This window comes from Callorhinus ursinus, unplaced genomic scaffold (assembly GCF_003265705.2).
Source record: "Callorhinus ursinus isolate GAN/ISIS: 27379988/994484 unplaced genomic scaffold, GSC_fseal_2.0 scaffold34, whole genome shotgun sequence".
NCBI lineage: Eukaryota > Metazoa > Chordata > Mammalia > Carnivora > Otariidae > Callorhinus > Callorhinus ursinus.
This window is the reverse complement of record NW_027397096.1, coordinates 13,659,555-13,682,358: the sequence shown is the minus strand read 5'-3', so window position 1 is coordinate 13,682,358 and position 22,804 is coordinate 13,659,555. Positions and strand designations below refer to the sequence as shown.

At 38.6% G+C, this 22,804-nt stretch overlaps 1 protein-coding gene across 6 annotated transcripts in view; it reads left to right on the top strand.

The window, feature by feature from the left end:
• RAD51C (RAD51 paralog C) overlaps positions 1 to 22,804 on the top strand; it is a 52,789-nt gene that overhangs the window by 20,321 nt on the left and 9,664 nt on the right. For 3 of the 6 annotated variants that reach the window (XM_025851050.2, XM_025851048.2, XM_025851049.2), the window contains exons 5-7: positions 10,448 to 10,579; positions 19,883 to 19,949; positions 21,386 to 21,446. In XM_025851050.2, the coding sequence (XP_025706835.1) occupies positions 10,448 to 10,579; positions 19,883 to 19,949; positions 21,386 to 21,446 (260 nt within the window). Of the gene's footprint in view, positions 1 to 10,447; positions 10,580 to 19,882; positions 19,950 to 21,385; positions 21,447 to 22,437; positions 22,623 to 22,804 lie in introns of those variants that run through there. The other 3 variants (XM_073879548.1, XM_073879549.1, XM_073879550.1) reach the window with 2 other exon arrangements.

The following is a 22,804-nucleotide window of genomic DNA, read 5'->3' as shown; positions in this document are numbered from 1 at the left end:
TAGATCTTCTTGTTGGATAGACCCTTTAAGTAGGATATAGTGTCCTTCCTCATCTCTTATTACAGTCTGGTTTAAAATCTAATTTGTCTGATCTAAGGATTGCCACCCTAGCTTTCTTTTGGTGTCCATTAGCATGGTAAATGGTTTTCCACCCCCTCACTTTCAATCTGGGCGCATCTTTGGGTCTAAAATGAGTCTCTTACAGACAGCATATCGATGGGTATTGTTTTTTAATCCAATCTGATAGCCTGTGTCTTTTGATTGGGGCATTTAGCCCATTTACATTCAGGGTAACTATTGAAAGGTATGAATTTAGTGCCATTGTATTGCCTGTAAGGTGACTGTTACTGTATATTGTCTGTGTCCCTTTCTGGTCTATGCTGCTTTAGGCTCTCTCTTTGCTTAGAGGACCCCTTTCAATATTTCTTGGAGGGCTGGTTTCGTGTTTGCAAATTCCTTTAGTTTTTGTTTGTCCTGGGAGCTTTTTATCTCTGCTTCTATTTTCAATGACAGTCTAGCTGGATATAGTATTCTTGGCTGCATATTTTTCTCGTTTAGTGCCCTGAAGATATCATGCCAGTCCTTTCTGGCCTGCCAGGTCTCTGTGGATAGGTCTGTTGCCAATCTAATGTTTCTACCATTATAGGTTACATATCTCTTCTCCTGAGCTGCTTTCAGGATTTTCTCTTTGTCTCTGAGACTCGTTAAGTTTTACTATTAGATGTCGGGGTGTTGACCTATTTTTATTGATTTTGAGAGGGGTTCTCTGTGCCTCCTGGATTTGGATGCCTCTTTCCTTCCCCACATTAGGGAAGTTCTCTGTTATAATTCGCTCCAATATACTTTCTGCCCCTCTCTGTCTTCTTCTTCTGGGATCCCAATTATTCTACTGTTGTTTCGTCTTATGGTATTGCTTATCTCTTGAATTCTGCCCTCCTGATCCTGTAGTTGTTTATCTCTCTTTTTCTCAGCTTCTTTATTTTCCATCATTTGGTCTTCTATATTGCTGATTCTCCCTTCTGCCTCATTTATCCTAGCAGTTAGTGCCCCCATTTTTGATTGCACCTCATTAATAGCCTTTTTGATTTTGACTTGTTTAGATTTTAGTTCTTTTATTTCTCCAGAAAGGGTTTCTCTAATAACTTCCATGCTTTTTTCAAGCCCAGCTACTATCTTTAAAATCTTGATTCTGAACTCTAGGTCCGACATCGTACTAATGTCCGTATTGAGTAGGTCCCTGGCAGACGGTACTACCTCTTGTTCTTTTTGTTGAGGTGATTTTTTCCGTCTTGTCATTTTGTCCAGAGGAGAATATATAGATGAATGAGAGAACAAAATGCTAACAGGGTAACAACCTCCCCAGAAAATATACTCAGAAAATTAGAAAAGACCTGAAACCAGGGAAAAAGAAAGGAAAAGAGAGAGGAAAAAAAAAGAAGAAAAACAAAAACAGAACAAAACAAAAAAACCAGAATATGATCAAATATGATCAGGCTGGTGCATAGATCAGTGCCTCACACTAGATTTTGGGTGTATTTTGGTCTGTTAGAAGAAAGTGCCTCCCAAAATTTTAAAGGAAGAAAGACATATATGTACAAAATAAGGGTTGATACAATGAAGGGATGGAATATGACTTTAAAGATGAAAATTATAAAAAATTTTATAAAAGGAGTTGATAAGTTGTTTGAAAAAAAGAAAGAAGGATTAAAAAAAAAAGGAGCGAATGTGATCAGGCAGGAGACTAGAACAAAGCCATACACTAGAAATTTAGGGTATATTTTGATCTGTTAGAAGAAACTATCTCAAAATTTTAAAGAGAGAACAACTTATATATATATATGCCAAAAATAAGGGTAACTACTATGAAAGGGTAGAATATGACTCTAAAAATGAAAAATAAAAATGTTTTTTTAAAAAAGGGATTGATAAGATGTTGGTTGAAAAAGGGAAAATGAAAAATTCAAAAAAAAAGTTAAAAAAAATTAACTTTGAAAGACTAAAGAATCATGGTAAAAAAGCCATGAATTCTATGTGCAATATTTCCCTAGCGCTGGAGTTTGGCCGTTCTCATTGATGGGTAAACTTGGTCTTGGCTGGCGGTTCTTGCTGATCTTCTGGGGGAGGGGCCTGTTACAGTGGTTCCCAAATATCTTTGCGGGAGGCGGAATTGCCCTGTCCTTGCCGGGTCCGGGCTAAGTAATCTGCTTGGGTTTGTTCTGGGGAGCTTTTGTTCCCTGCAAGCTTTCGGTACAGCTTTGGAAGACGAGAGTGAAAATGGTAGCCTCCCAGTCTCTGCCCGGCAGGAGCCAAGAACTCGGGGCCCCGCTCCTCAGTGCACCCCCAGAGAACAGCAGTCAGTCACTCCCGTCTCCCTGGTCTCTGGCTGCACTCCGTGCTCACCCAGCCTGTGACTGAGCATTTCTTTCTCTGGCACTCGACTCGGTGTAGAGTCTCCAAACCCAGCATTCCCTGCGGTGCACTCCCAGGCCGCTCCTCCCAGGGAAGGAAGGGGAGTCTCCCTGGATCTGCCGCTTGTTGGGTCTTTGCTGGAGGAGCAGTGGTCCGACTCTGTCGCCGATCACAGTTTATGGCAACCCCAAGTTGAGAGCCTGCGCCTCGGCTCTGTCTCTGCAGCCGGTTTCCCCGCTCTGATGCCCAGGAGTTCTGCCGCACTCAGGCACCCCTGGTCTTTCTGTGACCCCAAGGGTCCTGAGACCACACTGTCCCGCGAGGGTTCCACCCCCCGCTTAGCCACTGGAGCGACGTCCCTCAGCAGAGCTGACTTCTAAAAGTTCTGATTTTGTGCTCCGTGGCTCTCTGTCACTTGCCAGCAGCGGCCGACAGAGGTCCCCTCCCCTGCCGTCTATCCTCCTGAATATCCCCTTGGATTCACTTCTCCGCACGTCCTACCTTCCCGAAAGTGGTTGCTTTTCTGTTCAGAGTTGTTGCAATTCTTTTCACTGATCTCCTGTTGAGTTCGTAGCTGTTCAGAATGGTTTGATCCCTATTCAGTTGAATTCCTGAGACCAGACGAAATTCAGGTCTCCTACTCCTCCGCCATCTTGCCCAGGACTCTCCACGTAATTTTTATTACTTCTTTTGTTTTGCCTTCTTTGAGTTTAGTTTGCTCTTCTTTTATCTAGTTCCTTAAGGTGCAAGTTTTGGATATTGGTCTGAGATATTTCTTCCTTTCTTTCTGTCTTTTAAAATATAGTTGTTTATAGCTCTACATTTCCTATGGAGCACTACTTACACTGTATTTTATAACTTGGTATATTGTGTTTTTATATTCATTCATCTTTAAGTATTTTCTTATTTCCCTTGTAATGTCTTCTTTGACTCATTCATTATTTAAGAATGTTTTTTAGGGTTACCTGGCTGGCTCAGTTGATAGAGCATGGGACTCTTGATCTCAGGGTTGTGTTGTTTTGTTGTTGTTATTTTGGTGTTTTTTTTTTTTTTAAGTTTATTTAAGTAATCGCTATACCCAGTGTGAGACTTGAACTCATGACCCCAAGATCAAGAGTCCCATGCTCTTCCAACTGAGCAAGCCAGGTGCTCTTGGGGTCATGTGTGAGCCCCATGTTGGCTGTAGAGATCACTTAAAAAAAAAAGAGTGTCTTGTTTAATTTCTACATATTTGTGAATTTTCCAAATTTCCTTCCGATCCCAGTTTCTAATTCTATTACATTCTGGTCGGAGAAGATACTTTATATAAGATTCCATGTTTATACATTTATTGAGACTTATTTTTTTGTTTGTTTTTTTCCCATTCTTTTTTTTTAATTTATTTTTTATTGTTATGTTAATGTTTATTTTTTTTAAAGATTTTATTTATTTACCTGACAGAGAGATATAGCGAGAGAGGGAACACAAGCAGGGGAAGTGGGAGAGGGAGATGCAGGCTTTCCACGGAGCAGGGAGCCTGATGTGGGGCTTGATCCCAGGACCCTGGGACCATGACCTGAGCTGAAGGCAGACATTTAACGACTGAGCCACCCAGGTGCCCCGAGACTTATTTTGTTACCTAACATCTAGGTCTATCCAGGAAAATGTTCCATGTGCACTTGAGAAGAATGTGTAGTCTGTTGTTGAGTGGAGCGTTTTATATATATTTATATATCTGTTTCTTTTCTTTCTTTTTTTCTTTTTATGGATCAACCTTTATTGGTGAGCAGGCAGGTGGTGGGTGAGTCAGGACGCTGGGGAGCAGCTGGGGAGGAGGTTCTGCAGTTGCCATCACAGCATATAATTGCTATATCTTCTTGATGAACTGAACCTTTTATTATTATGCAATTTTTATATTATATAAATTATTTATTTTTACCCTTCTTTGTCTCTTGTAACAAGTTTTCTCTTGAAGTCTTTTTTTTTAATAAAACTTTTTTTTTTAAAGATTTTATTTGACAGAGACACAGTGAGAGAGGGAACACAAGCAGGGGGAGTGGGAGAGGGAGAAGCCGACTTCCCGCCAAGCAGGGAGCCCAATGCGGGGCTTGATCCCAGGACCCTGGGATCATGACCTGAGCTGAAGGCAGACGCTTAACAACTGAGCCACCCAGGCTCCCCTCTTGAAGTGTCTTTTTTTTTTTTAATTTTTAATTGTTATGTTAATCACCATACATTACATCATTAGTTTTTTTTTAATTTTTTTTTTGTTATGTTAATCACCATATATTACATCATTAGTTTTTGATGCAGTGTTCCATGATTCATTGTTGTGCATAACACCCAGTGCTCCACGCAGAATGTGTCCTCTTTAATACCCATCCCCCCACCCTCCTCCCCTCTAGAACCCTCAGTTTGTTTTTCAGAGTCCATCATCTCTCATGGTTCATCTCCCCCTCCGACTTACTCCCCTTCATTCTTCCCCTCCTGCTATCTTCTTTTTCTTTTTTCTTAACATATGTTGTATTATTTGTTTCAGAAGTACAGATCTGTGATTCATCAGTCTTGCACAATTCACAGCGCTCACCATAGCACATACCCTCCCCAATGTCTGTCACCCAGCCACCCCATCCCTCCCACCCCCCACCACTCTAGCAACCCTCAGTTTTTTTCCTGAGATTAAGAATTCCTCATATCAGTGAGGTCATATGATACTTGTCTTTCTCTGATTGACTTATTTCACTCAGCATAACACCCTCCAGTTCCATCCACATCATTGAAACTGGCAAGATCTCATTCCTTTTTATGGCTGCATAATATTCCATTGTGTATATATACCACATCTTGAAGTGTCTTTTATCTGATACTAGTATAGCCACTACAGCCCTATTCTGGTTACAGTTTGCAGGGAATATCTTTTTCCATCCTTTCATTCTTACTTGTATCTTTGTTTTGTTTTTAAGTTTTATTTATTTAAGTAATATTTACACCCAACATGCGGCTCAAAATCATGACCCTGAGATCAAGTGTTGCATGCTCCTCCAAATGAGCCAGCCAGGTGCCCCACTTATTTGTATCTTTGGATCTAAAGTGAGTGTTTTGCAGAAAGCTTATAGTTAGATCATTTTTTAAAATCCATTCTGCCAATCTCTGCCTAAGCCTCTGACTTAGGATGGTTCGACTTACAAGTTTTTATTTTATTTTATTTTATTTATTATTTTTAAAGATTTTGTTTATTTGACAGAGAGAAAGAGCACGCAAGCGCACGCGCAAGCAGGGAGAGTGACAGAGGGAGAGGGAGAAGCAGGCTCCCCGCTGAGCAGAGAGCGCAATACATGGCTCGATCCCAGGACCCTGGGAACATGACCTGAGCCGAAGGCAGATGCTTAACCCACTGAGCCACGCGGGTGCCCCAAGTTTTTTTATTTTACAATGGTGCAAAAGTGATACATATTAGTAAAAACTATACATCGAATTTTGATCTTTTCCTAGGCTAGTGATGTTCAGTGTAGTACGCTCTCGCAGTGAGCCACAGCTTTCAATCAGCCATGCGATCATGAGGGTAAACAAGCAATACGCTTACAACCATTCTGTACCTATATAACCATTCTATTTTTCACTTTTAGTACAGTATTCAGTAAATTACATGAGATAGTCGGTGCTTTATTATAAAATAGGCTTTGTGTTAGATGATTTTGCCCAGGTGTAGGCTAATGTAAGTGTTCCGAGTGCACATTTAACTTAGGCCAGACTAAACTATGATGTTTGATACATTAAACGTATTAAATCATTTTTGACTTAACAATATTTTCGACTTGGTGTGGGTTTATTGGAATGTAATCCTTATGTAAGTTGAGGAAGATCTGTATCTTGTTTCTCAATTTCCCCATTCCTTTCTTTTTTGTTAGGTATTTTCCAGTGTACCATATTGAGTCCCTTCTCATTTCTTTTACCGTATATTTTTTAGTTATTTTCTTAGTTGCTCTGGGGATTATAATTAACATCCTAATTCATAGCAGTCTAGTTTAAATAAATACCAAATTAATTTTTTTAATTAAAATTTTTTAAAGATTTTATTTATTTATTTGACAGAGAGAGAAACACAGCGAGAGAGGGAACACAAGCAGGGGCAGAGGGAGAGGGAGAAGCCAGCTTCCCGCAGAGCAGGGAGCCCGATGCGGGGCTCGATCCCAGGATACTGGGATCATGACCTGAAGTGAAGGCAGACACTTAATGACTGAGCCACTCAGGCGCCCCTATGGTTGTCTTTTAAATCATATAAGAAAATAAGAGGGGTTACAAACCAAAAATACATTAATGCTGAGTTTTAGATATGTAGTTACATTTACTGGTATTCTTTATTTCTGTGTATGGATTTGAGTTACTGTCTGGTGTTCTTTCATTTTCAGCCTGAAGGACTCTGTTTAGCATTTCTTGTAGAGTACATCTACTAGCAATGAATCCTCTATCTGAATTGTCTTAACTTTTTTTTTTTTTAAGTGGAGCCCAGCATGGGGCTTCACCTCATGACCCTGAGATCAAGACCTGAGCTGAGACCAGTAGTTGGGCGCTCAGCCAACTGAGCCACTCAGACACCTGGGAATGTCTTAATTTCTGCTTTATTTTTGAAGAATGCTTTTGCCAGATACACAATTTTTGGTTGACAGTATTTTTTCTTCCAACAATTTGTATCATCCTATCACTTTCTGGCCTTTGGGAACCACTGAATGAATGTGTAAATGAATAAATACATACACACACATATGATCTGATTCTTCTTACCTCCTAATTGGTATGCTGGTAAATATTTAGTGACTGGCTTTCAAGGAAAAAAAAGTGTATGCACATATATACATACATAAGTTTATTATAAAGTTGCTGATATAAAAGATGTATAGCACACCATTTACAAATAATAATAAAACATACAATACTCTTTCTTGTAAATTTGTGTAGCCAACTGGGTCTTATAGAAAGCTTTCATTGATTTGGTTTTTTTATTGAGGTTAATTTCACATAATAAGATTCACTGTTTATTTGAGATTTAAGATTCCATTTATTTGAGAGTGAGCATGTGCACATGCACTCAAGTGGGAGGGGAAGGGAGAGGAGAAGCAGATTTCATGCTGGGCAGGGAACCGGACCGAATGGTGGCTTGGCTCAATCCCAGGACCCCAAGATTACAATCTGAGCCAAAGGCAGACTTTTAACCGACTGAGCCACCCAGGCGCCTCCAAGATTTACCATTTAAAAGTGAACGATTCAGGGGTGCCTGGGTGGCTTAGTGGTTAAGCATCTGCCTTCAGCTCACGTCATGATCCCAGAGTCCTGGGATCAAGTCCTGCATCGGGCTCCCTGCTTGATGGGGAGTCTGCTTCTCCCCCTGCTTGTGCTCACTCTCTGTCAAATAAATAAAATCTTAAAAAAAAAAAATAAATGTGAACAATTCAGTGCAATTAGTACATTCACAATGTTGACAGTCACTACCTCTAGTTCCACAATGCTTTTATCACCCTAAAAGGAAACTCATACCCTTTAAGGAGTTGCTCCCTTTTCTCCCTGCAAAGACTCTGGCAACCACCAATCTGTATTCTGTCTCTATGGATTTACCTATTTTGGATATTGCATATAAATGGAATCATATGATGTGTGATCTTTTTGGTCTGGCTCTTTCACTTAGCATAATATGTTCAAAATTCATCTGCTTTGTAGCTTATACCTGTACTTCATTCCTTTTTATGGTGGGATAATACTCTGTCGTATGTATACGTCATAGTCTGTCTATCCTTTCATCTGTTGATTTGGGCTGTTTCTATCTTTTGATTATTGTGAATTGTGGCTGCTATGAACATGTGTGTACATATATTTGTTTTAGTACCAGTTTTTAGTTCTTTGGTGCATGTACCTAGAAGTGAAATTGCTGGGTCATGTGGTAATACTGTTTAATTTTTTGAGGAACCACTGAACTGTTTTTTTCATAGTTGCTGAACAAATTTACATTCTTACCGCCAGCATATGAGGTTTTCCTTGATTTTAATTTTGCTAAACTTATGTATCCATATCTGACCTATGGCAAAATCATGCTACCAGTGAGCACTTGATTGCTGTCCAATTCAAAAGAAGTTGCTCATCTCGTGATGATCAAGTACTGTTTTAACATGAAGGCTGGTTGATATTTTTGTTTATGTTAGCAAGTGTGATGAAAGTGAAACAACAAAGGTGCGTTTTTTTAATTGAAGAGTAATTGATGTACAATATCCTGTTAGTTTCAGTTGTACATCATAGTGACTTGATATTTTTACACATTGTAAAAGAATCCCCACAATATGTCTAGTTACCGTGTGTCACCATACGCAAAAGTATTTCCTTGTATGTGGGCTCTCTTTCCCTTCTAGAGGTTCTTTTATTTTTAAAGATTTTATTTATTTATTTGACAGAGAGAGAGGGAACACAAGCAGGGGGAGTGGGAGAGGGAGAAGCAGGCTTCCCGCAGAGCAGGGAGCCTGATGCGGGGCTCGATCCCAGGACCCTGAGATGATGACCTGAGCCGAAGGCAGATGCTTAATGACTGAGCCACCCAGGCGCCCCGCCTTCTAGAGGTTCTTATCCAAGACTTGGTTCTGTTGCCTCCCTTTTCATTGATGTCTTCCCTTATATCTAGTCTAAGTTAGCCTTCCTCTACTTTACCACCTACTTATTCATCATCATTTCATACAGTTTCATTTCTTCATAACTCCTATCATTATCAGAAATTATTCATGTATTTGTTTGCATGTTAATTGTCCTTTACTCCACTAGAACATAAACTCCAAGAAAGCAGGGACCTTTTCTCTTGTTCCCTACTACCTGTAACAGTGACTAACGTATAGTAGGTATCAATAAGCACATGCTGAATGAAGGAATGAATACTCTAATAAAACATGCAAAAATGGGTTACTTAGACATGGTGTCATCAAATCCTCTTCTTTAGCCTAATCCCTATTAGGTAGAAAAATATATAATCTTACAGGGTTTTTCTGGTTTATATCCAAATTCTGTTTGTTCTTGGATGTGAGGTTTATATATTACTCTAATGTCACTGTAGGAGCCATTATTTGGATTATATTAGAAATGCAACTGTCATAGGCACCTGGGTGGCTCAGTTGTTAAGCGTCTGCCTTTGGCTCAGGTCATGATCCCAGGGTTGTGGGATCGAGCCCCACACTGGGCTCCCTGCTCCGCGGGAAGCCTGCTTCTCCTCTCCCACTCCCCCTGCTTGTGTTCCTGCTCTCCCTATCTCTCTCTCTGTCAAATAAATAAAATCTTAAAAAAAAAAAAAAAGAAATGCAACTGTCATGAAAATGTTTATCATCTGTAAGTGAACCTTCTTGATTGGAATTCCAAGACAAACCTGCCTCATGCTGAATTCTATATTATAACGGATTCTGTAATGATTATTAAGGAAGAAAAGTATACAAAGAATTTGAAGTTTTTGAAGAAGATACAATATTTGAAGAGGTTTTTTTTAAACATTTATTTATTTGACAGAGACAGAGATAGCGAGAGCAGGAACACAAGCAGGGGGAGTGGGAGAGGGAGAAGCAGGCTTCCCGCGGAGCAGGGAGCCCGATGGCGGGACTCGATCCCAGGACTCTGGGATCATGACCCGAGCCGAAGGCAGACGCCCAACAACTGAGCCACCCAGGCGCCCTGGAGAGTTTTTTTAAACATAAAAATCTTGAAGATAAAATTGAAATATTGAAGAATTTGTTTTACTAAGACCTCAGAAGTGCTTTTTATCAGTGTAAAATGCCTTTGTAAAGATTTGTATAGTGGTAAATTATAAGAAAATTATAATTGCTTCTTTATGTTGAATTACTTTTCAAACCAGAGTACATTTTAACTTTTGGTGATTAATGCAGAAAGCATTGGGTGAATAGATTTATTTTGGAGAGTTAGAAAAAAGAACTCTGGATTTTAAAGATTTTTTTTTTCTTGGAATGAACATGCTTTTGGGATGCCAGTTTTTAAATTTTATTTTTAATACCAAACCTAATATCATTATCTCTTCTGTATTTAGGTTCGATTAGTGATAGTGGATGGTATTGCTTTTCCTTTTCGTCATGACCTAGATGACCTGTCCCTTCGTACTCGATTACTAAATGGCCTAGCCCAGCAAATGATCAGCCTTGCAAATAGCCACAGATTAGCTGTAAGTATTATCAGCCAAGAGAATTTTATAATAAAGTCAAACTTGTATAAAATATTAATGTTTAGAAATAGCTGAATAGAATTTGACTAAAAGCACATAATACAGTTTTGAATCGTTTTTGTTTGTTTTTTTTTAAAAAATTAATTCCATAGTGTTGTATATTAGTTTTCCTAGAAAATAACAAGCATAATCAAGATGCCATATTTTAAAATGGAATTGTTTGATAAAGAAATGCCACCTTTGGTAATTGCAGTGTTGGGGTTTTTTTAATGTAATATTTCATGTTTTTCAGGTAAACTCTTCTAACATCCCCATTTTTCTTTTACTCTGGGTCTTTTATTATTACATGTTGTATAATCACAGACTCAGACAGATAGAAAAATTACATAGTGTGAACAACCTAGATGTTTGGAGGTAGAGCTGACTCTTCTAGATTTGAAATGTGAGGTCAGATATAAAGATAAATTCAGAAGTGACTAGACAAAGGAGTGAGGTAATGACTTTTTTTAACTACATATTTGCCGTCACTTTCCACTCTAAAACCCCACACCAATACACACACTTGTCCAGGAGGGAGATGGGAAAAGATCAAGCCACTTAACTTGATTTTCTTGTATTTACCCTGATTAGAGAGTCCTTTGTACATATCTGTAATATAGCATAAGTAGATAAAGAACTCCTCAATAAAATCATTTCAAAACATCTTTTCTTTTGAGTTTTTATATATATTTTTTGCCATATATTGAAAAGCATAGTGTCCTGTGTTTGAATTATTTCTTGTATTAATTTTTAATTTAGTATCTGTTAATATCAATGAAGAGCCCCCAGTAGGGGGCACTCAAGACTAATGGGTTGCATAGTTCTTAAGTTTCGTTTTGTTAGTTGACTAGAAATAGCTTTATCTTTTCTGATTAAAAAAGTAATCTAAACAGTAACATGGAATACTATGCAGTGTTTAAGAAGAGTAATGTAAATATACATGTACTAACACAGAACAAGATATGTCCAGATATATGGTTAAGTAAAAAGATTCAAGTCACATAATATATTTTATGTGATCCCACTTTTGAGAAAAATAAAAATTCTATATGTGCATTTATATTTATATATATCAACAAAAAGATCTGAAAGGATCAAAATGTTCATAATGACTACTTCTAGAAATAGGATTTTGTGGGGTTGAGAGCATACTTTCCCCTCTATAAATTCTTCTTTGCTTTTTTTTCTTTAAATTTTTTATTGTTATGTTAATCACCATACATTACATCATTAGTTTTTGATGTAGTGTTCCATGATTCATTGTTTGTGCATAACACCCAGTGCTCCATGCAGAATGTGCCTTCTTTAATAGCCATCACCAGGCTAACCCATCCCCCCACCCCCCTCCCCTCTAGAACCCTCAGTTTGTTTTTCAGAGTCCATCATCTCTCATGGTTCGTCTCCCCCTCCGATTTCCCCCACTTCATTCTTCCCCTCCTGCTATCTTCTTTTTTTTTTCCTTACCATATATTGCATTATTTGTTTCAGAGGTACAGATCTGTGATTCAACAGTCTTGCACAATTCACAGCGCTCACCACTTTGCTTGATTTTTTTAATTTCCCAGTTACCATGTATAGAAGCATTTAGGACTTTCGATAATAAATACATTTCACAATTTTATATATGCTTTCTGTAAAAGAAGTTCTAAGCAATCAAAAGTGTAGAAAGTAAGTAAGGTATCTATTACCTAGAGATAATTATTCTTGAGTTTAGTGTACCTATTTTTCCAAACGTATTAAGTTTTTTAAGTTTTTATTTTTATTTTAAAGTAGTCTGTACACCCAACATGGGCCTTGAACTCACAACCTTGAGATCAAGAGTTGCATGCTCTACCGAGTCAGCCAGGTGCCCCTATATACACATATTTTTTTTAAGATTTTTTTTCTTTTTATTTAAAGGTTTTATCTACTTATTTGACAGAAAGACAGCGAGAGAGGGAACACAAGCAGGGGGAATGGGAGAGGGAGAAGAAGGCTTCCTGCTGAGGAGGGAGCCCAATGCGGGGCTCGATCCCAGGACCCTGAGATCATGACCTGAGCCAAAGGCAGATGCTTAACCAACTGAGCCTCAGCCACACAGGCGCCCCATATTTTTTAAAGATCATATTCACGGGCGCCTGGGTGGCTCAGTCATTAAGTGTCTGCCTTTGGCTCAGGTCATGATCCCAGAGTCCTGGAATTGAGCCCCACATAGGGCTCTTTGCTCAGCAGGGGAACCTGCTTCTCTCTCCCACTCCCCCTGCTTGTGTTCCCTCTCTAGCTGTCTCTCTCTGTCAAATAAATAAAAATAAAACATTTAAAAAAAAAATAGGGCACCTGGGTGGCTCAGTCGTTACGCATCTGCCTTCGGCTTGGGTCATGATCCCAGGGTCCTGGGATCGAGCCCCGCATCGGGCTCCCTGCTTTGCGGGAAGCCTGCTTCTTGTTCTCCCACTCTCCCTGCTTGTGTTCCCTCTCTTGCTGTGTCTCTCTCTGTCAAATAAATAAATAATATCTTTAAAAATAAATAAAATAAAAAAATAAAGATCATATTCATGCTATTATACAAAGCAGTTTTTTGTTTTTCACTTAATATATTGTGAGCATTTTTCCATATACAATACTTTATAAGTATACCTTAACAGCTTATATAGTGTTCCATTGTATGATTATAACATAGTTTTTTGTTTTGTTTTGTTTGTTTTTTAAAGATTTTATTTGTCAGAGAGCGAGAGAGAGAGCATGAGCAGGAGGGGAGGAGGAGGAACAGGGAGAAACAGACTTCCTGCTGAGCAGGGAGCCTGATGCGGGACTCGATCCCAGGACCCTGGGACCATGACCTGAGCCAAAGGCAGACGCTTAACCAACTGAGCCACCCAGGTGTCCCAATGTAGCATAGTTTTTTTTTTAAATTTATTTACTTTTATTAACATACAAAGTATTATTTCAGGGGTACACAACTGTGATTCATCAGTCTTACACAATTCACAGTGCTCACCATAGCATATACCCTCCCCGGTGTCCATCACCCAGCCACCCCATCTCTCCCACCTGCCTCCACTCCAGCAACCCTCAGTTTGTTTCCTGAGATTAAAAGAGTCTCTTACGGTTTGTCTCCCTCTTTGGTTTCGTCTTGTTTCATTTTTTCATCTCTTCCCCTATGATCCTCTGCCTTGTTTCTCAAGTTCCACATATAATTGAGATCATATGATACTTGTCTTTCTCTGATTGACTTACTTCGCTTAGCATAATACCCTTTAGTTCTATCCACATCATTGCAAATGGCAAGATTTCATTTTTTGATGGCTGCATAATACTCCATTGCATATATATACCACATCTTCTTTATCCATTCATCTGTCGATGGACATCTGGACTCTTTCCATAGCTATTGTGGACATTGCTGCTATAAACGTTGGGATGCATGTGCCCCTTTGGATCACTACATTTGTATCTTTGGGGTAAATACCCAGTAGTGCAGTTGCTGGGTTGTATGGTAGCCTTATTTTCAATTTTTGAGGAACCTTCATATTGTTTTCCAGAGTGTCTGCACCAGCTTGCATTCCCACCCACAGTGTAGGAGGGTTCCCCTTTCTCTGCATCTTTGCCAACATCTATCATTTCCTGACTTGTTAATTTTAGCCATTCTGACTGGTGTGAGGTGGTATCTCATTGTGGTTTTGATTTGTATTTCCCTGATGCCAAGTGATGTTGAGCACTCTTTCAAAGCATAGTTTTTTATTTTTTTATTTTTTAAAGATTTTATTTATTTGAGAGAGAGAATGATACAGAGAGAATATGAGAGGAAGGAGGGTCAGAGGGAGAAGCAGACTCCCTGCGACTTGATCCCGGGACTCCAGGATCATGACCTGAGCCAAAGGCAGTTGCTTAACCAACTGAGCCACCCAGATGCCCCTCATAGCATAGTTTTTTAATCACCCCCGTATTGTCTTTAAAGTTGGCTTCAGTTTTTCACTATTGAAAAAACTGCAGTCAGGACACCTGGGTGGTTCAGTTGGTTAAGTGTCTGCCTTTGGCTTGAGTCATGATCCCAGCGTCTTGGGATCCAAGTTCTGCATTGGGCTCCTTGCTCAGCGAGGAGCCTGCTTCTCCCTCAGCCTGCCCCTCCCCCTGCTTGTGTTCTCTCTCTCCCCCACCCCCCTGACAAAGAAGTAAAATCTTTAAAATAAATAAATATATAAAAATAAAAAACTGCAGTCAGCAACTTTATATATGCCTTTTTCTCCGTTTATCCAGTTATTTCTGAAAGTATTACGTCAAAGGAATATCTCTTTTTTTATTTACTTATTTTTTGGGGGGTATCTGTTTTTAAATATTACATTATATTTTATCAAATCACTCTCAGAAACCATGTTCCAAAGTATGTTCTCTATAGCAATGAATGGGAATTCTTGTTTTTCCACATCTTTACCAACTTTGAGTCTTTTAAATCTTTGCCAAACTATGATAGAATCCTTTTAGAGATTCATTAATTTGATTATTAGCAGAAATGTTTTTTAGCAGCTTTATTGAGATTTAATTACCATACCATAAAATTCTCCCTTTTAATGTGTACAGTTCAGTGGTTTGTAGTATATTTACAGAGTTGTGAAACAATCACTATCTTAATTTTAGAACATTCCCATCACCCCAAAATGAAATCCCATGCTCATTAGCCGTCACTCTCCGTTGCACCCTCTCATCAGCCCCTGAGAACCATTAGTCTGCTTTCTGTCTGTATAGGTTCATCTTTTCTGGATGGTTTATATAAATAGAATCATTCAATATGTGGTCTTTTATGTCTGGCTTCTTTCACTTAGGATAATGTTTTCAAGATTCATCCATGTTGTAGCATATATCAGTATCCTTTTTATGACTGATTAACTTTGCATTTTCTCTCAATATATCACATTTTGTTTATTCATCAATTGAAGGACATTTGGGTGACAGAAGTATATTTTTAAAGCAATGAACTTCATAATTTAGAAGTGATTGTTACTTCACTATTTTAAAGATTCATTCTTTAATATGGTAAACCCAGTGTTTTTGCAGAGGTCATGTAATTCTTTTATAAGTAATTGCTAAAAGTGCAAATTCTGATTTTGGGTTGTTTAACAGTTGGTAAGCCAGTACATCTATTTACATTTATATATCTTTTCTGATATCTTAGGACAGTTGTTGCTAATGAATGCACAAAGCAAATCAAGATAGAGCACAGATGCCCACAGACACAGTTCAAAGCTATGGCAGCTTGATGCTAAGATGCTGAGTATCATTCCCAGGGGAAGGAGCTTGGTGATGCTGCTCTCCCTGCCTGGGTGCAGTCTGCCTCTATGGCGGTTCTCTGCAAAACAAAAGCTGAAAACTATATTTGCTTTTCACTTTTTTTTTTTTTTTCATAAAAGTGAAAATCCTCTTTGGATTTCTTATGGTTAGCAAAAGCAGGTACTAATATAGGTCTTTCATAAAAGTGAAGTGGCATAACAAGAACTTTTCAAAAGCATGGGATACCTGTACTCTGTAAACCAGTGCTGTCTGATAGGACTTTCTGGGAAGATGAAAATGCTCAGTCTAATACAGCAATTGCATGGCTATTGAGCACTTGAAAAATGGTTAGTGCTACTGAGGAACTGACTGTCTAATTTTAATTTAATTTTAAAAAGCTGTGTATGTGCCTAATGGTTGCAGAATTGAATGGTGTGCCTCTAACCAAAAAGTGTTGGTATAAATATCCCAGTTGCTAGAGCTTAAACACTCGGTGGTCTGTAAAGGGTATTATTCTGCATGTTGGGGATGCCAGTTAATCATATATTTCAGTTAATTACCAATTTAAATTCCTGCTTAGCTTTTTCTAAGATGCCTGATGTGACATGGGGAAGCCACTGTGGCACTTAAGGGAAGAGAAACTAGAAGAAAGTCATGTCATCCAGTTTGTGCCTAATTGAAATCCAGATGGAGCACAGATTTCTCCTTTGTAGACAAACAAAAATTTTAGGGTGTTATCAGCGCAGTGGGAATAGCCAAACAGCCTTTTCTTTCTCAGTTTCCTTATGGAACTGGTGCCTTTTTCAGAGTAGGTACCTTTTCTCATTGCTTTTCATAGAAGTTCTTCATCACTGTTAGCTTGCAGTAGTATCTGTCATATTTCTGGGGGGAAGATCTCTATTGGAAGAATATTTAAAATAACTCTTTTTGGAGAATTTGGGGCTGGGAGGTGTCAAATAATCTTTTTACTGTATTCAGTCAGCTTTTTTTTTTTTTTAAAGATTTTATTTATTTGTCAGCACAAGCAGGGGGAGTGGCAGGCAGAGGGAGAAGGAGAAGCAGGCTCCCTGCTTAGCAGGGAGCCTGATGTGGGACTCGATCCCAGGACTCTGGGATCATAACCAGAGCTGAAGGCAGTCGCTTAACTGACTGAGCCACCCAGGTGCCCGGTATTCAGTCAGCCTTAAACACTCTTTTTCTCTACTGTCCTTCATTTTGAGGCAAGGGAAACAAAAAAAAATGATTGGGACTACATTAAAATAAAAAGCTTCTGCATAGCAAAGGAAGCAATCAGCAGAACTAAAAGGCAACTTACTGAATGGGAAAAGGTACTTGTAAATGATATATCCTGTAAGGGGTTAGTATCCAAAATACATAAAGAATTTATACAACTCAGTGCTTATAGGCCAGGTCTTTTGGCTTTAGGGCAGTATTTTAAAAAACCCAGAATTTATACAACTCAATACCCCAAAAAACAAATAATCCAATTAAAAAACAGGCAGAAGACGTAAACACATATTTCTCCAAAGAAGATGTACAAATGTCCAACAGACACATGAAAAGATGCTTAACATCACTCATCAGGGAAATCTGAATCAAAACCATAGTGAGATATTACCTCACACTGTTAGAATGGCTAAAATAAAAAACACAAGAAACAGCCAAGTGTTGGCGAGGATGTGGAGGAAAAGGAACCTTGTGCACTGTTGGTGGGCATGCAAACTCTTGTGGTCACTGTGGAAAACAGTATGGAGGTTCCTCAAAAAACTAAAAATAGAATTATCAGTAATTGTATTCCTGGATGTTGACCCAAAGAATAAGAAAACACTTAATTCAAAAGGATATATGCACCCCCATGTTTATAGCAGTGTTATTTGTAATAGCCAAGATATGGAAGCAGCCCAAGTGTCCATTGACAGATGAATGGATAAAGAACGTGTGTGTATATGTATGTATGTGTATGTGTGTGTATATATACAGGCTCTTAACTATAGAGAACAAACAGATGGTTGCCACAGGGGAGGTGGGTGGGGGAATGGGTGAAATAGGCAAAAGGGATTAAGAGTACACTTATCGGCCGCCATCATGAACGACACAGTAACTGTCCGGACCAGGAAGTTCATGACTAACCGACTACTTCAGCGGAAACAGATGGTCATTGATGTTCTTCACCCTGGAAAGGCAACGGTACCTAAGACAGAAATTCGGGAAAAACTAGCCAAAATGTACAAGACCGCACCAGATGTCATATTTGTGTTTGGATTCAGAACCCATTTTGGTGGTGGCAAGACAACCAGCTTTGCCATGATTTATGATTCTTTGGATTATGCAAAGAAAAATGAACCCAAACACAGACTTGCAAGACATGGCCTGTATGAGAAGAAAAAGACATCAAGAAAACAGCGAAAGGAACGTAAGAACAGAATGAAGAAAGTCAGGGGGACTGCAAAAGCCAACGTTGGTGCTGGCAAAAAGAAGTGAGCTGGAGATTGGACAACAGAAGGAGTAAAAATGCTGCAGTGGCTTTATCTGTGGTGGTTGTGCAGATTTTTCATGAGAGGATCAATAAACTAAGAATGTTAATAAAAAAAAAAAAGTACACTTATCTTGGGGTGCCTGTGTGGCTCAGTCGGTTAAGCATCCAACTCGTGGTTTCAGCTCAGGTCATGGTCTCAGGTCCTGGGATCGAGCCCCATGTCAGGTTCTGCACTCAGCAGGAATCTGCTTAAGGATTCTCTCTCTCCCTCCCCCCTGCTTGCTCACTCTCTAAATAAATCTTTAAATAAAGAGTATACTTAATGAGCACTGAGTAATGTATAGAATTGTTTAATCGCTATATTGTACACTTGAAGCTAATATAACACTATGTTAACTAAATTGGAATTAAAAAAACAAAAAAATTACTATCCTTCAAAGCATGGAATCTTTTCTATAGGTCACTATTCAATCCAAAAGAATTAGTACTATTTTTAGCCTTGAGGGCCATTTTGAGTAAAGCAACACCTATATCTGTTATCAGTAGACTATAATTTGGAGTCATTTGACTTGATTGCTGGGTTTTATTTTTTACTACTTCTGTATTTTCTTTATGATTTTAAGTCTTTTCTCATAATTTTTGCCTTGGGTTCTTCCTTTTCCTGTAAAACCAGAAATGGTAATAGTGTATTTGCCTCTTTCCTAAAGATGTAAACAGTGAGTTATTAAGTATCTCACACTCTTTTGATTAAATATATTCTAGAGAGGCAACAGTGGTAGCAAAAACAAAAACACCAGACTCAATCTTTCTAAGCTTCTGATTTCTCATGTGTTAAACTGGAATAATAACATCAAAAAATATTAATAATAATACCTCATTCATGGGGTTGTTGTGAAGGCTAGATAATGAAGGTAAAGCACTTAGCATAGTTTCTGGCATGTATTAAGTACTCAATAAATATTTATCACCACTATTGATATTCCTGCTGTTGGTCTGGTGATTTCTTTTTCTTTCTTTTTTTTTTTTTTAAGATTTTATTTATTTATTTGACAGAACGCAGGCAGAGAAAGAGGAAGAAGCAGACTCCCCGCTGAGCAGGGAGCCCAGCACAGGGCTCGATCCCAAGACCCTGGGATCATGACCTGCCCAAAGGCATACGCTTAACCGACTGAGCCACCCAGGCACCCCTGGTCTGGTGGTTTCTATTGGCTTTTCCAAAATTTAAATTATAAAAGTGAGGTTTTTCCAATGCTCCCAGTTATGAAGTTTTTATACATGGTCTCTTTACACCTTTATGTATTTATTATCTGTTAAATTTTTATTCTTCCATTTTCACAATTTTTCTTGTCTGTTAAAAATGTTTATGCTCAATAGATTCATGTTTTCAGATAACTTATGGACAAATTAAAAAGCTATCAGAAAAGTTTTCATTACCTAAATATATTTTTCTTTAAATTGTATTCAGAACACTAAAATCACAGAATTATTTCCTTGATAATTTTGGGGAGAGATTCACCTAATTTTCTTACTTTCTTTTTTTTTAGGTACTTTTAACTAATCAGATGACAACGAAGATTGATAGAAATCGGGCCTTACTGGTTCCTGCGTTGGGTGGGTAATTAATCAGATAAGTTTTTGGGTTTTTTTTTAAGTTTTTTATTTATTTAAGTAATCTTAACAACCAACATGGGGCTTGAATTCATGACCCCAAGATTAAGAATTACAGGCTCTTCTGACCGAGCCAGACAGGCGCCCCCAGATAAGTATTTTTAACTTAACACATTTTTTCTACCTCTTTCATGTGATGCTTGTTGAGTACTGTAAGCACCATGAAAGCAGAAATTGTATCTGATTATTCACTGAAAAGTCTTAGTATGGAGCACAGTGCCTTTAGATACCCACTCATCCTTTCAGTTATTTTAACAACCATTTATTGAGCATCTACTATGTGGCAACTATTGTGTCAGGCACCAAGCATATAAATATTCTTAAGATGACTCTTGCCCTCAGAAAGTCTTAGGCAGAAGGAAGGGGGAATCCGTTTAAATACACATCACACTACAGTGAATAGACTTATGACTCTTTCTAACCTCAGTCATGGTTTTGTTAGGACACAATGCTTCGAGAATTTTCTTTTACTAAATTCTTTAAGAATATTCTGTCAGAGTTTTTGCTTTTCTTCTGGTAGCCAGAAATATGTTAGTAGGTCTGATGATATGGAAGATTGATAAAATGTTGGCTCAAACTATAAAGTTTTCTGAAAGCAAATCAAGGATACTAATCTTCAGTATTTCCACAGATAGGTAAAAATCTGTTAATCTCAGGATGTTACCCATGTGTACAAGGGGTTTTGAAAGTATAAGTATTTTCTGGGAGGGTATGTGCTATGGTGAGCGCTATGAATTGTGTAAGACTGATGAATCATAGACCCGTACCTCTGAAACAAATAATACGTTATATGTTTAAAAAAAAAAAGAAGAAGATAGCAGGAAGGGAAAAATGAAGGGGGGGAAATCGGAGGGGGAGACAAACCATGAGAGACTATGGGCTCTGAGAAACAAACTGAGGGTTGTAGAGGGGAGGGGGTTGGGGGGTGGGTTAGTCTGGTGAGGGGTATTAAAGAGGGCACATTCTGCGTGGAGCACTGGGTGTTACGCAAACAGTGAATCATGGAACACTGCATCAAAAACTAATGATGTAATGTATGGTGATCAAATCCAGGCGGCCTTTCCTCCATCCTGCATTCTCCCCAATATACAGTCACCCTGTAAATATCCAATCCCACTCCCGCTCCAGCATCTCTTGGTTGGGCTCCTACGTATAGACATCAGGTATGGACCTCTTAGTTGGTCCCAAGTAACATGCCAGGTATTTTTCTTACACTGGAATACATAAAACTACACAAAGAACATGAAAAAAAAGAAAGTATAAATATATTCTTGTGTTAAATTAGGTAAAGTGAAACTGTTCTGGTCAGAGGCATTCTGAGAGACTTATAACCTTGTCAGTAAGGCAGTATACAGTTGTTCTGTTCTTGTTCCCACCAGGGGAGAGTTGGGGACATGCTGCTACAATACGGCTAATCTTTCATTGGGATCAAAAGCAAAGGTCAGTATAGAAACAAGTTAATAATTCTGAATATTGGATAAATTACACTGAACAGTTATATTTTCTTAGATCTACTCCAGTGGATGAAATCTGCAGTGCCTCATGAATGAAAGCTTTTGTTGCCTTGTCCTCTATCACCAAGGGAAAACGTAGAAACATGTTGTTAAACTGCACATTTAGCTAACATAGGAAGTTCTTTGGAATATGTAAATGATGGGGTGCACCTGAAATGAGTAGGTGGCCAAAGAATGCTACCTTCTAAAGCTCTTTGAAATCAAGTACCATTCATTAGACTTGAAGAAGGAGGTGGTACTCTGCGTTCCTAGAAGGGACTGAAAGAGGAATAAAATCAGGACAAAAGGAAAACTTTTTGAGGTTAGCTTTAGGACTAATTTATGTGGAAAATAGGATGGCTTTTCCTAGTTGCTTAATATCTTTCTTGTATGAAATTGTGTCTGTTTTTGCTTTCTTTTGTATTTTGCTATCCTACTTTTGGTTATCCAGTTACCTGCCTTTGACAAGTATTGTTCTTTAAAATAAAACTATGACAGCATGAAACCTTTGTATTTGTTTTTAAAGCTGCTGAGCAAATGAACAAACCAGCTTTCATTCTCTTTAAAATAGGCAAGTGAAAGCTGTGGACTCTTCTGTTCTATACTCCTAGAAATGTCAGATTTATGCCAGCCCCTCTGCTTTGAGATTAATTTGTATAACTGAAGGAACTTGGTTTGGAAATGCTCTAATGAAAGGGGGAAATTGAGAAAGTGTGTGGGCAAAGATGGAAAAAGGGTTGCTTAAATATATATCAGGTCTGGTCAGTGATATTGTCTTCGTTCTTTACCTAGATTTTATTTGTTCTTCTCCAAACTGAAAATTAAGTCATGCCTGACCAAATTGGGTTTTACTTATTCAGAGCTCATAGCAGAATTTATTACACTTACATATATCTTTTTAAACTAATCCATGTTGTTTGTATCTCTTTTAAAAATAGCATTTCCATGGGGCGCCTGGGTGTCTCAGTTGGTTGAGTGTCTGCCTTCAGCTCGGGTCATGGTCCTGGGGTCCTGGGATCAAGCCCCGCATAGGGCTCTCTGCTTGGCCAGGAGCCTGCTTCTCCCTCTCCCTCTGTCTACCACTCTGCCTGCTTATGCACTCTCTCTCTCTGTCAAATAAATAAATCTTTATTTATTTATTTATTTATTTATTTTTAAAGGTTTTATTTATTCATGAGAGAGAGAGAGGCAGAGGGAGAAGCGGGCTCCCAAGGAGCAGGGAGCCCGATGCGGGACTCGATCCCAGGACCCTGGGATCATGACCTGAGCCGAAGGCAGACGCTTAACCATCTGAGCCACCCAGGC